The 17,463-nt window shown below is 46.7% G+C and overlaps 1 protein-coding gene across 2 annotated transcripts in view; it reads left to right on the top strand.

Moving 5' to 3' along the window:
• Positions 1–17,463, top strand: part of LOC124021428 (acid-sensing ion channel 1-like) — a 90,238-nt gene that overhangs the window by 8,469 nt on the left and 64,306 nt on the right. For both annotated transcript variants that reach the window (XM_046336626.1, XM_046336619.1), the window contains exon 2: positions 141–336. In XM_046336626.1, coding sequence (XP_046192582.1) covers positions 141–336 — 196 coding nt within the window. The remainder of the gene's footprint in view (positions 1–140; positions 337–17,463) is intronic.

The raw sequence follows: 17,463 nt of genomic DNA, 5'->3' as shown, positions 1-17,463 counted from the left end.
CATGTCTTTTTTTTGTGGGAAGAGTAATAGCAGGAGGAAGGGCGTCGATTGACCTACTTTTGAATATGTTGAACAATTAAGTTTGTGACTAAACTATTTTCCGATTCCTTCCTTCTCTCTCTATCTATCTTCCTCTCTAGATATGAAATTAGGGACACCCACCTGGTGGAGGACAGTGTTCTGGAGGCCCTGAAGGACAAAGCTGACTTCCACAACTTCAAGCCCCGCCCATTCAACATGCGCGAGTTCTATGACCGCACAGGACATGACATCAAGGACATGTTGCTGGCGTGTCACTTCCGGGGGGCCGAGTGCAGTGCCGATGACTTCCAAGTGGTAAGTTACCCGAGGGCCTTGGATCATCTTTCAAGACAATCGTTGTGTTTATGTACCAAAGACATACAAAAAACAGACAGCAACTACTACTAATGCTCTCAAAAAAATGGTATGATACAGTATGTGCATCTCTGCTCTGCTTCCTGAGTCTGTTTGCAGTACATCTGACTGCAACTCAAAGTCAAAATTGACCTATATCACGATACATTTCTCTTCATATCTAATTTAATGCTGTAATGAGCGTGGTGGCTCTACTGCACTCCACTGTGCTATTTGACTCAACCAGGCAGGAAGGCCCTCTTCTGATCACCCACCATGCCCACAGCTGATGTTTGAGAGCTTTGGCAACAAACAGAATCCCTTTTCGTAATGTGTTTGTTAATCTATTCAAACACTGTTTGTAGTGTAATCCCTAAAAAACTCAGGTTGGAAGCTAGTCTTTTATCTTTCATTATTTGGGATTTTTTCCCCCCCATCGAAACAAGAGAGCGGCTGGCACGGCATGCTGCGTGGAGCTATCCTCAGAGACTTGGTGTTCAAAGCTGCATGTGGGAAGTAGATGTGGAATATGCGGTAGAGATGGGATGAAAGATGAATGTTTAAGGGAGACTGTGGGATACTGTATGTAAATGGACGACATATGTGGCTGGCACTGTAAACGTTTGTTTTGTAATTTACTGCAGCGAGCTGATGCAACTTCATCATAGGGTCGCTGGTGGACTTACCATTAGGCAGAAGAGGCCATTTCCTTAGGCCTCACATTATCAAGGGGTCTCGTGATCTGGGCATATACAAAAATACAGTGGCAAGAAAAAGTATGTGAACCCTTTGGAAATGCCTGGATTTCTGCATGAATTGGTCATAAAAGTTGATCTGATCTTCATCTAGGTCACAACAATAGACAAACACAGTCTGCTTAAACTGATAACACACAAACAATTACACGTTTTCATGTCTTTGTTGAACACACCGTGTAAACATTCACAGGGCAGGGTGGGAAAAGTATGTGAACCCTTGTAAATAACTGGTTGACCCTCCTTTGGCAGCAATAACCTCAACCAAACGTTTTCTGTAGTTGAAGATCAGACCTGCACAACGGTCAGGAGGAATTTTGGACCATTCCTCTTTACAAAACTGTTTCAGTTCAGCAATATCCTTGGGATATGAGGTCATGCAACAGCATCTCAGTCGGGTTGAGTTCAGCACTCAGACTGGGTGTATTTTCTTCTGTTGAAGCCATTCTGTTGTTGATTTATTTCCGTGTTTTGGGTCGTTGTCCTGTTGCATCACCCAGCTGCTGTTGAGCTTCAATTGGTGTACAGATAGCCTAACATTCTCCTGCAGAACTTGTGAATAAAATTTTCCGTCAATGATAGCAAGCTTTCCAGGCCCTGAAGCAGCAAAGCAGCCCCAAACCATGACGCTTCCTCCACCGTAACTTTACAGTTGGGATGAGGTTTTGATGTTGGTGTGCTGTGCCTTTTTTTCTCCACACATAGTATTGTGTGTTCCTTCCAAACAACTCAACTGTAGTTTCATCTGTCCACAGAATATTTTGCCAGTAGTGCTGTGGAACATCTAGGTGCACTTTTGCAAACTTCAGACGTGCAGCAATGGGTTTTTTTGGACAGCAGTGACTTCTTCCGTGTTGTCCTCCCATGAACACCATTCTTGTTTAGTGTTTTATGTATCGTAGACTTGTCAACAGAGATGTTAGCATGTTACAGAGATCTCTTTTGCTCGAGACATGGTTCACATCAGACAATGCTTCTTGTGAATAGCAAACTCAAAATTTGTGAGTGTTTTTTATAGGGCAGGGCAGCTCTAACCAACATCTCCAAACTCGTCTCATTGATTGAACTCCAGGTTAGCGGACTCCTGACTCCAATTAGCTTTTGGAGAAGTCATTAGCCTAGGGGTTCACATACTTTCCCTACCTTCACTGTAAATGTTTAAATGATCTATTCAATATAGACAAGAAAAATACAATAATTTGTGTGTTATTAGTTTAAGCACACTGTGTTTGTCTATTGTTGTGACTTAGATGAAGAACAGATCCAATTTGATGACCATTTTATGCAGAAATTGAGGTAATTCCAAAGGGTTCACATAATTTTTCTTGACACTGTAAAAAATGGTTTCATATTTTTTTTTCACGGGGCGCTGTTGGAAGCCAAGGATGTAAAACGCGATTCCCTATTGCCCCTGAGTTAGTGACCAAATGTATATATTTAACCTTGCAAAATGGTATATATTTATGTTTGGTCAGGCATCTTGAAGAGACCTCTAAACAATTCAGATCAAGTCTGAGAAATGTACGTTTGTAATGTCGTCTACCTGGCCAAAGAAATGAAATCTGCAAGAGCAGGCCACAGCAAGCCCGCACCCTCTCCTGATTCACCCCGCCACCAGATGCTACGACTAATGTCGGCCCCACGGGAACACTGATTGTGGAGCTGCTACAATCCGTGATGGGCAGCCTCAAAATTGACTCTCTCTACCAATCTCAGGTCAGAGATATCAATGGTCAAAGACAAGCTTAAAAAAATCTATTTGGAGTATACAGAATAAGCTCGACGCACACGGAGCAGCCTTATTGGAGCTGGAGCGCGGTGCTACAGACCACAGCTCTCGCATCAGCGAGCTAGAGGCTAACGTTGGCTCAATAACAACTAAGGTGGCATACCTCGATAATAGATGCAAAGATATGGAAAGTAGAATGCAGAGGTACAACATTCGTCTTCTGGAAATACCGGAGGGAGTGGAGGGGCCCAAGACCCACGGAGTTCATGGCCCAGCTGCTTCAGGAGCTGCTCGGCCTGGAGGAGAAGCCGTTGCTAGACCTGGCCCACCGCGCCCTGCGTAGAAGGCCCCCTGGATGGAGAACCCCCCGCGACCATTTGTCATCAGGGCGCATTGCTTTCATGTCCGCAATGACATACTGAGGAGATCGGGAGAAGCATCTCCTCTCCTCTGCAAGGGTAAAAGAGTCTCGGTATTTGCGGACTACACCATGGCTGTGGCTAAGAAGGGGGCTAGCTTCGGAGCTGTGAAGCGCCAGCTACGCGCCTGCCCGGGCATGAAGTTCAGCCTCATCTACCCTCCACTAAACCTACTACCTTGTCAGCCTCCGCTAGAGTTGTCCGAACCTTTGTCTGAATTTGCAGTTTCAGACCCTTGGAGAATTTTTAATCCATCTGGGAAAGCATCCTCTTCTTTTCTCATCGGTTACACGCATACACTACTTCCTTGTAGATGACAGACTTCTCCATTCCATATGTTCATAGAATCCAATTGTTGTATCTGACCACACCCCTGTTACTCTGGAAGTGGCCTTTCAAATCGCTGACAACCTGTGACCGCCTTGGCTGTTATGCAGGTGAATGAGGACCCAAAAGCGACTTGGCGAAAACAGAGTCTTTAATCCAGAAAAGGAAATATGCAATACTCCTAGACAAATCGGAGCGGTAAATAAAGCATAACAAACAATTTCACTCGTAATCACGAGAACTGACTGGAGACTCGATAATAAACTGCAGGTTGCCTCGGGAAGGCACTTGACCGTAGCAGACTCAGACACCTGCTCACCACGCAGCATCTGAGGGAAACACGACACGACAGGGCGATACAAAGACACAGCACGGTGAACAATATACAAGGATCCGACAGGACAGAAACGGAAAACAAGGGAAGAAATAGGGACTCTAATCAGGGGAAAAGATAGGGAACAGGTGTGGGAAGACTAAATGATTGATTAGGGGAATAGGAACAGCTGGGAGCAGGAACGGAACGATAGAGAGAAGAGAGAGAGGGAGGGAGAGAGAAAAAAGGGAACAAACCTAAAAAGACCAGCAGGGGGAAAACGAACAGAAGGGAAAGCAAAATGACAAGACAATATAAGACAAAACATGACATTGGCGGCTAAATTCTCAACTGCTCAGTAATGAACACTTTTGTCCATTTTGTTTTGGGTCAAATCGGCTCTTTCGCGAGTACGAATAGAACCCCAAACATCTATGCATCTACTCTCTGGGGAAACGTTGAAAGCTTATATCAGAGGTTAAATTATTTCCTACACCGCATATGAGAACAAACTGAAAAAGGATAGCCTATGTTAACATGCTGTATTGCCTAATTAGATGACATCTCCAGATATTTATAAGGAGCATTTAACTTTGCAAGCAGAATTTGACACATTAAAGGACCAGGTTACTGAACTGCTTGTCAAGTCTAGGAGCACTTATTACGAACATGTAGCGTTTCAGGTAAGACCCAAGTGCAGACTGTGTTGATGTACCAATGTCTATTACAGCAACACGGGCAGGCAAACGACAGGTCAAGGCAGGCAGGGGTCAATAATCCAGAGTAGTGGGGCAAAGGAACAGTACGGCAGGCAGGCTCAGGGTCAGGTCAGGCAGAGGTCAGTAATCCAGAGTAGTGGGGCAAAGGAACAGTACGGCAGGCAGGCTCAGGGTCAGGTCAGGCAGAGGTCAGTAATCCAGAGTAGTGGGGCAAAAGTATAGGACGGCAGGCAGGCTTAGAGTCAGGGCAGGCAGAGGTCGGTAATCCAGAGTAGGGACAACGGTACAGGACAGCAGGCAGGCTCAGGGGCAGGCAGAGTGGTCAGGCAGGCGGGCTCAGAGTCTGGACAGGCAAGGGTCAAAACCAGGAGGGCGAGAAAAAGAGAGTGGGGAAAAGCAGGAGCTGAGAAAAACACTGGTTGACTTGACAAACAAAACGAACTGGCAACAAACAGAGAACACAGGTATAAATACACAGGGGATGATGGGGAAGATGGGCGACACCTGGAGGGGGGTGGAGACAATCACAAGGACAGGTGAAACAGATCAGGGTGTGACAGAACACGGAGATAAAGCCAGTAATTGATTAGCTCACAAGTTACGTCAAATGTCATCACACCAGATTCCTAAAATTCATACATTGTCTGGGATATCAGATATCTTCTATTTGAGGCTCCCTCATGCTCCTCTCGAGGCTTAATAAAGACATCATTTAAAAAAATCCCCATCAAAATGTGTGTTTAAGCTAGCGATATTATTGATTTGCATGGGCTGCGTCTCAATCCACCGATGTCGGCCTTCCGCAGTCTGGCGTGGAAGGTGGCCGAGCTACAGCAGTGTTTGTCAAACTAGGAGACATCCCAAAAATCGGTCTTCTCACAAAAACATCTGTAGTGTCCGAACGGTTTGGGATACACACTAATCTGACCCTATATGGAAAGATGGGACTCTCCATTTTGCTCTATGAGCCCCACAAGTGTCACGAGACTAGTCTGAAGGTAACCCGGAGCCGGGCCGAAAAATGAATGGAAATGGATAGGGCATTTCCACATAAAAGGCATACGGGTAATTCCACTAGAAATTATTATATATTTTTTCTGATCATATATCTCTCACATACTTCTTTATTTTAACTTTGACTATCTTATTAACTCCATGTCTATCTGCTAGTAGCAGTGAGGCCAAAGTCAATGTTTCTTCATATACATTTTTTAAATATATATATTTTTATACTGAAAGGGGTTGTTACGAATCCCTTTTGGCCCGACAGTCTAGGGGGGGGATGGTAACGAAACCCGTAACATAACTCATGCAATTTATAATAGTGACAAAGTAAAAGTGAGAACAAAATAACCACGACAACTGAAATCTACCGTCAATCTCAGGGTTTATTGGAAAACAGGAAAAGGGGCTGAGCTGGACCCAAGGAAAGAAATAATAAGTATTCAAAAACACCCCTAAGATAGACTAGCCTATTTCAACAACAGCTAACTAACCAAAAATACAGTGGGTGGTCCACCCAGTTGTAACTAGTGTTAACAAAGTTTACCTACGGGTAGTGTATGCCCATGGGCAACTTGTCTTGGTTCCCCCTTTTCCCACCAGCAAACAAACACCATAACCAAAAACAATACTCACAGGTGAGGACAAAGTGATATAGAGGTGCTCAAACAAAAGATAGCTCAATACATAAAGACCGATCGAGACATAGTAGGAGAGAGTGAAACGTAGCGCTCTACAGACATATGGCATTTGAACCAAGGGAAAGGAACTGTGATTGGGTAGGAAACAGGAGAAGGTGTGTCTTCTGATTGATGATTGATTGGTGACTGGTGATTGATGATTGATTGGGGAGTGATGATTTTCACCTGTGAGGGGAGAAGGAGAGAAAAGAACACAGGATATACACACACACACACACACACACACACACACACACACACACACACACACACACACACACACACACACACACACACACACACACACACACACACACACACACACACACACACACACACACACACACACACACACACACACACACACACACACACACACACACACACACAGGATACCTGTATCCGTTACAGGGGTGCTAACATTCAAAATCAAATAGCCAATTGATCCTTGGTAGGACCACCTTGAAACAATTCCATATGTTAGCTAAGGAGAAAGTCAGCCCCGGGCCCTTAGACTAGGGGCAGGCACGTGCACAGACTCCAGACTTGCCCTTCCAGACTCCAAAGTGCCCTTTTGGGTGGTGGTATAATTTCCCCCCTGCTGTGTGCTGATACACTCAGCAGAAAGACAGAGAGGTAAAATCACAGTCAGTAAAATAAAATCGAGCTAGCCAACAAGCAGATGTACATCAATCATCCACATCAATGATCAGCTGATAGCCCACCCTCTTTTCCCGATGTCAATCACGCCTTTAAGATAAAATAGTAGTTTATCAATCCCCACAGGGGAAATTTGATTGCACCAGCCAATGCATACATCACCAATAAATACACCATAAAAACACAAACATAAAAACATCATCATCAATATTTATTAAAAAATGAAAAAATATTAAGTGTCCGTGTCATGTTTGTCATTTATTATCATGTCTTGTCCCTGTGCTCCCCATGCTATTCGTTTCCCTCTGCTGGTCTTATTTGGTTCTTTCCCTCCTTCTATCCCTCTCTCTCCCCCTCCCTCTCTCACTCTCTCGCTCTCTCTTCTCTCTATCGTTCCGTTCCTGCTCCCAGCTGTTCCTATTCCCCTAATCATCATTTAGTCTTCCCACACCTGTTCCCGATCCTTTCCCCTGATTAGAGTCCCTATTTATTCCTTTGTGATCCGTTCCTGTCCCGTCGGTTCCTTGTATTGTATTCACCATGCTGTGATTGTGTTTCGCCCTGTCCTGTCGTGTTTTTGCCGTGATTGTGTATCACCCTGTCCTGTCGTGTTTTGTGCCTTCATCAGATGCTGCGTGTGAGCAGGTGTCTCAGTCGACTACGGCCTGCGCCTACCCGAAGCGACCTGCAGTCTGTGGTCGCTTCTCCAGTTGTTTCCCCTCTACAAGTCTAGAGGATTTCTGTTATTCCGTTTTGGACTTTAATAAACTCTGTTTCTGTTAAGTCGCTTTTGGGTCCTCTTTCACCTGCATGACAGAAGGAACCGACCAGCGAATGGACCCAGCGACTTCAGACGCTCGTTACACTGCCGTCGAGATCCAAGGAGCCATGCTCGGCAGACACGAGCAGGAATTGTCTGCTGCTCGCCATGCCGTGGAGAACCTGGCCGCTCAGGTTTCCGACCTCTCTGGACAGTTCCAGAGTCTACGTCTCGTGCCACCTGTTACTTCCTGGTCTGCCGAGCCTCCAGAACCTAGGGTTAATAACCCACCTTGCTACTCCGGGCAGCCCACTGAGTGCCGCTCCTTTCTCACGCAGTGTGAGATTGTGTTCTCTCTCCAACCCAACACATACTCTAGAGAGAGAGCTCGGGTTGCTTACGTCATTTCACTCCTTACTGGCCGGGCTCGAGAATGGGGCACAGCTATCTGGGAGGCAAGGGCTGATTGCTCTAACAAATTCCAGAACTTTAAAGAGGAGATGATTCGGGTTTTTGACCGTTCAGTTTTTGGTGGGGAGGCTTCTAGGGCCCTGGCTTCCTTATGCCAAGGTGAACGGTCCATTACGGATTATTCCATTGAGTTTCGCACTCTTGCTGCCTCTAGTGAGTGGAACGAGCCGGCGCTGCTCGCTCGTTTTCTGGAGGGACTCCACGCAGTGGTTAAGGATGAGATTCTCTCCCGGGAGGTTCCATCAGATGTGGATTCTTTGATTGCTCTCGCCATCCGCATAGAACGACGGGTAGATCTTCGTCACCGGGCTCGTGGAAGAGAGCTCGCATCAACGGTGTTTCCCTGCTCCGCATCGCAACCATCTCCCCTCTCTGGCTTTGAGACTGAGCCCATGCAGCTGGGAGGGATTCGCATCTCGAATAAGGAGAGGGAACGGAGGATCACCAACCGCCTGTGCCTCTATTGCGGAGTTGCTGGACATTTTGTTAATTCATGTCCAGTAAGAGGCCAGAGCCCATCAGTAAGCGGAGGGCTACTGGTGAGCGCTACTACTCAGGTCCCTTCATCTAGATCTTGTACTACGATGTCGGTCCATCTACGCTGGACCGGTTCGGGTGCTACATGCAGTGCTTTGATTGACTCTGGGGCTGAGGGTTGTTTCATGGACGAAGCATGGGTTCGGAAACATAACATTCCTTTCAGACCGTTAGACAGGCCTACGCCCATGTTTGCCTTAGATGGTAGTCATCTTCCCAGTATCAAATTTGAGACACTACCTTTAACTCTCACAGTATCTGGTAACCACAGTGAGACCATTTCTTTTTTGATTTTCCGTTCACCGTTTACACCTGTTGTTTTGGGTCATCCCTGGCTAGTATGTCATAATCCTTCTATTAATTGGTCTAGTAATTCTATCCTATCCTGGAACGTTTCTTGTCATGTGAAGTGTTTAATGTCTGCCATCCCTCCCGTTTCTTCTGTCCCTACTTCTCAGGAGGAACCTGGCGATTTGACAGGAGTGCCGGAGGAATATCATGATCTGCGCACGGTCTTCAGTCGGTCCCGAGCCAACTCCCTTCCTCCTCACCGGTCGTATGATTGTAGTATTGATCTCCTTCCGGGGACCACTCCTCCTCGAGGTAGACTATACTCTCTGTCGGCTCCCGAACGTAAGGCTCTCGAGGATTATTTGTCTGTGTCTCTTGACGCCGGTACCATAGTGCCTTCTTCCTCTCCGGCCGGGGCGGGGTTCTTTTTGTTAAAAAGAAGGACGGTACTCTGCGCCCCTGCGTGGATTATCGAGGGCTGAATGACATAACGGTTAAGAATCGTTATCCGCTTCCCCTTATGTCATCAGCCTTCGAGATTCTGCAGGGAGCCAGGTGCTTTACTAAGTTGGACCTTCGTAACGCTTACCATCTCGTGCGCATCAGAGAGGGGGACGAGTGGAAAACGGCGTTTAACACTCCGTTAGGGCATTTTGAGTACCGGGTTCTGCCGTTCGGTCTCGCCAATGCGCCAGCTGTTTTTCAGGCATTAGTTAATGATGTTCTGAGAGACATGCTGAACATTTTTGTTTTTGTCTATCTTGACGATATCCTGATTTTTTCTCCGTCACTCGAGATTCATGTTCAGCACGTTCGACGTGTTCTACAGCGCCTTTTAGAGAATTGTCTCTACGTAAAGGCTGAGAAGTGCTCTTTTCATGTCTCCTCCGTTACTTTTCTCGGTTCCGTTATTTCCGCTGAAGGCATTCAGATGGATTCCGCTAAGGTCCAAGCTGTCAGTGATTGGCCCGTTCCAAGGTCACGTGTCGAGTTGCAGCGCTTTTTAGGTTTCGCTAATTTCTATCGGCGTTTCATTCGTAATTTCGGTCAAGTTGCTGCCCCTCTCACAGCTCTTACTTCTGTCAAGACGTGTTTTAAGTGGTCCGGTTCCGCCCAGGGAGCTTTTGATCTTCTAAAAGAACGTTTTACGTCCGCTCCTATCCTCGTTACTCCTGACGTCACTAGACAATTCATTGTCGAGGTTGACGCTTCAGAGGTAGGCGTGGGAGCCATTCTATCCCAGCGCTTCCAGTCTGACGATAAGGTTCATCCTTGCGCTTATTTTTCTCATCGCCTGTCGCCATCTGAGCGCAACTATGATGTGGGTAACCGTGAACTGCTCGCCATCCGCTTAGCCCTAGGCGAATGGCGACAGTGGTTGGAGGGGGCGACCGTTCCTTTTGTCGTTTGGACAGACCATAAGAACCTTGAGTACATCCGTTCTGCCAAACGACTTAATGCCCGTCAAGCTCGTTGGGCGTTGTTTTTCGCTCGTTTCGAGTTTGTGATTTCTTACCGTCCGGGTAGCAAGAACACCAAGCCTGATGCCTTATCCCGTCTGTTTAGTTCTTCTGTGGCTTCTACTGATCCCGAGGGGATTCTTCCTTATGGGCGTGTTGTCGGGTTAACAGTCTGGGGAATTGAAAGACAGGTTAAGCAAGCACTCACGCACACTGCGTCGCCGCGCGCTTGTCCTAGTAACCTCCTTTTCGTTCCTGTTTCCACTCGTCTGGCTGTTCTTCAGTGGGCTCACTCTGCCAAGTTAGCGGGTCATCCCGGTGTTCGAGGCACTCTTGCGTCTATTCGCCAGCGCTTTTGGTGGCCGACTCAGGAGCGTGACACGCGCCGTTTCGTGGCTGCTTGTTCGGACTGCGCGCAGACTAAGTCGGGTAACTCTCCTCCTGCCGGTCGTCTCAGACCGCTCCCCATTCCTTCTCGACCATGGTCTCACATTGCCTTAGACTTCATTACCGGTCTGCCTTTGTCTGCGGGGAAGACTGTGATTCTGACGGTTGTCGATAGGTTCTCTAAGGCGGCACATTTCATTCCCTCGCTAAACTTCCTTCCGCTAAGGAGACGGCACAAATCATTATTGAGAATGTATTCAGAATTCATGGCCTCCCGTTAGACGCCGTTTCAGACAGAGGCCCGCAATTCACGTCACAGTTTTGGAGGGAGTTCTGTCGTTTGATTGGTGCGTCCGTCAGTCTCTCTTCCGGGTTTCATCCCCAGTCTAACGGTCAAGCAGAGAGGGCCAATCAGACGATTGGTCGCATACTACGCAGCCTTTCTTTCAGAAACCCTGCGTCTTGGGCAGAACAGCTCCCCTGGGCAGAATACGCTCACAATTCGCTTCCTTCGTCTGCTACCGGGTTATCTCCGTTTCAGAGTAGTCTGGGTTACCAGCCTCCTCTGTTCTCATCCCAGCTTGCCGAGTCCAGCGTTCCCTCCGCTCAAGCGTTTGTCCAACGTTGTGAGCGCACCTGGAGGAGGGTGAGGTCTGCACTTTGCCGTTACAGGGCACAGACGGTGAGAGCCGCCAATAAACGCAGGATTAAGAGTCCAAGGTATTGTTGCGGCCAGAGAGTGTGGCTTTCCACTCGCAACCTTCCTCTTACGACAGCTTCTCGTAAGTTGACTCCGCGGTTCATTGGTCCGTTCCGTGTCTCCCAGGTCGTCAATCCTGTCGCTGTGCGACTGCTTCTTCCGCGACATCTTCGTCGCGTCCATCCTGTCTTCCATGTCTCCTGTGTTAAGCCCTTTCTTCGCACCCCGTTCGTCTTCCCTCCCCCCTCCCGTCCTTGTCGAGAGCGCACCTATTTACAAGGTACATAAGATTATGGACATGCGTTCTCGGGGACGGGGTCACCAATACCTAGTGGATTGGGAGGGTTACGGTCCTGAGGAGAGGAGTTGGGTTCCGTCTCGGGACGTGCTGGACCGTTCACTCATCGATGATTTCCTCCGTTGCCGCCAGGATTCCTCCTCGAGTGCGCCAGGAGGCGCTCGGTGAGTGGGGGGTACTGTCATGTTTGTCATTTATTATCATGTCTTGTCCCTGTGCTCCCCATGCTATTCGTTTCCCTCTGCTGGTCTTATTTGGTTCTTTCCCTCCTTCTATCCCTCTCTCTCCCCCTCCCTCTCTCACTCTCTCGCTCTCTCTTCTCTCTATCGTTCCGTTCCTGCTCCCAGCTGTTCCTATTCCCCTAATCATCATTTAGTCTTCCCACACCTGTTCCCGATCCTTTCCCTGATTAGAGTCCCTATTTATTCCTTTGTGATCCGTTCCTGTCCCGTCGGTTCCTTGTATTGTATTCACCATGCTGTGATTGTGTTTCGCCCTGTCCTGTCGTGTTTTTGCCGTGATTGTGTATCACCCTGTCCTGTCGTGTTTTGTGCCTTCATCAGATGCTGCGTGTGAGCAGGTGTCTCAGTCGACTACGGCCTGCGCCTACCCGAAGCGACCTGCAGTCTGTGGTCGCTTCTCCAGTTGTTTCCCCTCTACAAGTCTAGAGGATTTCTGTTATTCCGTTTTGGACTTTAATAAACTCTGTTTCTGTTAAGTCGCTTTTGGGTCCTCTTTCACCTGCATGACAGTCCGTGTTTAAGCCTCATATCTTATGGTAAGAAAACTCTGTTGAAGGTCAAGTTAATCTGTCTGCCATCACACTGTGATGCTCCAGCCAGGTACTGTGGAGTATTGGCTTCTCAACTTCTACACCTTTTGAGGATTGCCTTATCCAGCATGGTCTCTAATTTGTCCTGGTTGGTGCCGATGCTAGATCCAGCCTTGCATCCTCCCAGGCAGATTACACTGTAAAACAGGACACTAGCCACAGAATGTGTGCATTTTTGAGCAGACATCAAAAGATCTGAGCTTCCTTAAAAAGAAGAACCTTTGCTGAGCCTTTTTTAAAACCATGGAGGTGTTCTCTTTCCAGTGCAGCTTATCGTCAATCACATTAAGCTCCAGGTGGTTTTGGCTGCCCCATGCCACAAATTAGGATATGTCCTCCCTGTATAGGGAATCGTCATCCTTCATGATGCAGCCTACAATGGCTGAATTGTCTGAAAACTTTTGTAGGTGACTGTCACGTTCTGACCTTAGTTATTTTATTATGTCTTTGTTTTAGTATGGTCAGGGCGTGAGTTGGGTGGGTTGTCTATGTTCCCTTTTCTATGTTTCTGAGATTTCTGTGTTTGTCCTGGTATGGTTCTGAATCAGAGGTAGCTGTCAATCGTTGTCCCTGATTGAGAACCATATTTAGGTAGCCTGGTTTCACTTGAGTTGTGGGTGATTCAGTTTATCTTATTAAAAATGGACACTTACCACGCTGCAAATTGGTCCGACCTCTCTTACTCCTCATCAGAGGAAGACGACGAACGTTACAGTGACAGGTGGCTTGGGAGTCCCGGCAGTCTGCTGTGTAGAGGGTGAAGAGGAATGGTGACAAAACCGTCCCTTGTGGGGCACCTGTGTTAGTGATGATGTTGTCTGAGCCCGGGTGGTTCTGTAGTCTGACTCACTGCGGCCTGTCAGTGAGGTAGTCCATGGCCCAGGTGATGGTGGAAGGATGTAACTGCATGACTTGGAGTTGGCGGGCTAGAATATGGAGCTGGATGGAGGCACTGTAACTAGCTTGCTTACAGTTTGTGATGATGAGTGAGTTTGTCCTTGTTCCATTCATTTTCAGTCTTGGAGAGTACACAGCCTTTGTACTCTGCTCCATTGATTTAGTTTTGATGAAATGGTGATTTTGCTAGACACTGTCGTATCTCACCAGAGGACAGTTATGGAGGATTTTCTCTTTAATGCATCTTTGAAAGCCCTGTCCGGCCATCCCTCTCCTGTACCACTCCCCTCCTGTCCACGCAGCACGAGAGAGAGAGAGAGAGAGAGAGAGAGAGAGAGAGAGAGAGAGAGACTTGGCATTCAAAGCTGCATGTGGGAAGTAGATGTGGAATATGCGGTAGAGATGGGATGAAAGATTCATGTTCAAGGGAGACTGTGGGATACTGTATGTAATGGACGACATATGTGGGTGGCACAGTAAAAAAAACAAAAAAATTCTGCCGCTAGCTGATGCTAATTCATCATATGGTTTTACTCTAAAATCTCCCACTGGGTTAAAGTCTCCTTGCCATAAATCTGCTGCGTTGGCTGGTGATGGATCCTCCGCCAGTTGCCAATAGTCTTAGCTGTCTTCCATTCATTTTCAGTCATGGAGAGTACATTGCCTTTGTACTCTGCTTACTGCCCCATTGATTTAGTTTCAATTAAATTGTGATTTTCCAGGACACTATCATATCTCACCAGAGGACAGTTATGGAGGACAGAGAGGGAGCGAGAGAGAGAATTGAGCCAAGGTGTTAAGATGTGAATTGTTAATTATTTAAAATCTTTGCTCATACACTGGCATGTACAGGTGAGGCTGGAGGTGAGGTCTTTGCCAATGCCCCATTGATGGGCATAGCAGCGTTGATCAGTTCCTGGCACCTCATCAAACATACTAGTCGGCCACACACAAACACACACTGCAGGTCAGTGGAAAATGTGTTTGCTTTGAGGATCTTCTGGTCTTTGTTGTTTTGCAATACACGGTGAACGCTAGCGACCGTATTTATATTTTTCACCATGAGTTGTTGATTATTTTTCAGATCAGCTGGACTTAGATCAGGTCAGCATGTGTGGAGTAAGATTGGGTTTTCATATTGGTCTCATCGCGACAACGTCCCATGGGATCAAGTAGGATTTTCTGAGCACATGACCCAATCATTACGATGAGTAAGATGATGTTCGAGGATGAGTTGGATGAGATTTTTCATGTAATAAGCCTCAGCCATTAATTCTGAATGATATATTCCATTATGATATGCCAACCACGAGGACGGAGATGATATATTGCAAAAAGTGCCTGGGGTGATGGATGCTTGTGCAATTTAACAACCAATCCAATGATGTGGAATAGTGGAAGGCCCAATTGCATCTGATTTGAAAAACTGATTGGTGAAGAAAAACACTCATTTAATTAAAAGATTAGAAAAACATCCTTCCTAGATTTGTTTATGGTATCGGCCTCATTCTTAGACCATTGCCTTTAAAGCAATAGCCCGATGTGCATGTAGGGAGAGAAATTATGGTCCACTTCATCTACACGGAGTACTTTTTGAATCATCTACTTTCGGCTGATTAGCGTTATTCAGGTACTGTGCCAATACCCCTAGCACAGAGACCCCTAGAGGGCGCAGTTCTTCCTGATGTCGTATTACCTCTAGGCGTCGACGCAGTCAGCCCAGTCGGGAATACAACCCGCGTCTCCCATGGACTGGCTCATATATAAAACAAGCTCCATTCAGTCTGAAAAGGAGTCAAGCTCCTCCATAACTCGATTTAAGGGCTCAACGGTGGGGGAACGGAAAATTTGCATACTTTTTCACCACCATGCTTGAGTGGAAAATGCTACTTCCTGATGTTGTGGTGCGCTCTCAGCCAGGAGTAAACAACAGACCGGAAATTATGACCGGAAATTATGTAATTAACAGCCAATATTTACTTTTTAACGTGGGGCTGTGACAGTCAATTGCAAATGAGTCTGACACAATGTATCTTACCTCACCACCACCAGTGAGATGGGTGTGGTCGTTGCCTGTCCAATCGGAGCTTCTCAAAGTCAGCGGGCGTGGTTGACAGTGCGGACCTCATCTTTGCTCTCACATCCAACCTGGATCAATATTTGGTTTTTCATGCAGACGAGAGCACTGATGGTGCTTTCAAGACAACTTGGAAGCACCATCAGTGGTCAAATACGTGGTCAAATCATGACGTCCGTGATCTTCAGGTCGGAAAGTCGGAGCTCTAGAAAGAGGCCCTAGTTCCCGAGTTTGATTTCCAACTTGGAAGACCGTTCAAATGTATTTTAACCCAGTCAAGAGCTCGATTTTCTTTGGAGTTCCTAGGCATCTTGAACGCACTGAAGTCGGAAGTCGGGAGATTTCACTTACCGGCATGTCAACTGAGCCAGGATCACAGTAAAAATGGATTGGGAAGTAGGTCCCAAAGTGCTCTTCCAAGCGATGGAGGTGCGCAGTCATCACTCGTGTAGGACACTTACTGATGCTGTTTTCTGTTAGCAAACATGCACAGCCGAAGCAAGGGGGCATGGTTCGCTTTTGTGAAGGATCTCTCCAATGAGAATTCTTTCCTCTGAATCCACTGATTCGGTCACTCCATGTTTTTGTTACATAGGCAAGGAGACACATTCTATTTTCATTACCTAGAAAGTCTGTTTTTTTATTTATGTTTTTACATCCATTGTGAATGATGACCAGTTCCTCTCTCAGTGTGAAAAATCTTTCCAAAACTCCCCCTTGACAACCGCCAAGCCTCTGTGTGAAATAGGACATTGTCATACTCTTGATCCCATATCTCCACTTAGTTACGCAAACAGGCGTGCGAGCAGAGCATGTGGTTTGATGTGGTTCACAATGGAAGTTACCTGCTGCAGTGTATCTCTGAGTCCTGTGCTCGGCCCTTTTGACTGCCAGTTGCTCTCGTTGTATCATACAATGCGTCCATCTGGCAGAGGCAGACACATTCATAACTGGAGTGCAGAGGCTATCCCGCCATAGACGGAGCCCCATCTGCGCAAAAAGCCCACCATTTCATCACACGCAATCTGTTTGTTTTTGTCAATATAGCACACTGAACATCCTCTGTGCCGTTTCATGCTCGGGAATCTTGAGAAAGAACAGTATGTCCTCGTGAACAGCATTCCCCCCCCCCCCAACATATATATCGTACAGAAGTCATAGCATGGGCATCTCAGCCCTCACAGCCAACATCCATTTGGAAGAGCATAAGCTGCGTAGTTTTTGATTCGTTCGGTCAAAGTTTACTCTTGATTGATAGGAATTGCATACATTCCTAATTTAAGAGTGGCCTCTGACAGTTATTGATGTGAGTTTCTGTGCCTCTGCCTCCCCAATCGTTGTTCTCACCATATCAACTGCAGCCGGTAATATCAAGGTCTCTGCAACAGTGTGGGGTTTCATAGCGTAGCGGGCTTAGTCATTCTCCATGGGAATGATTCAAGTGCAACGGTCAAGTGTGGCCTTTTCCCACGATCTAAGGACACTCTCTAATTGAATTTGATCTTTTAGATTTGAATAGTGGTTTTACATTACAATGGTTTTGAGATACAAAAGAAGATATTATAATATATCGTTTTTACTTTCTTAGTGCATTTCTATCCAGGATCCCACATGGGGTTGCGACCCTTAGTTTGGGAACCTCTCAGCGAGCTAGTGCAAGTGCAAGAAGCAACTAGGAAACATGTTTGTCTGAGATATTCGTGTCAACAATCAAATGTTTTAAGAAAGAGGGAAAATGACGAAGTGATTGCCAAATGAATAAGCATAAATGATA

Source organism: Oncorhynchus gorbuscha, linkage group LG03, assembly GCF_021184085.1.
Source record: "Oncorhynchus gorbuscha isolate QuinsamMale2020 ecotype Even-year linkage group LG03, OgorEven_v1.0, whole genome shotgun sequence".
NCBI classification, from domain to species: domain Eukaryota; kingdom Metazoa; phylum Chordata; class Actinopteri; order Salmoniformes; family Salmonidae; genus Oncorhynchus; species Oncorhynchus gorbuscha.
Note: the sequence above shows the minus strand (reverse complement) of the source record. Positions and strands in the feature narration are given on the sequence as shown.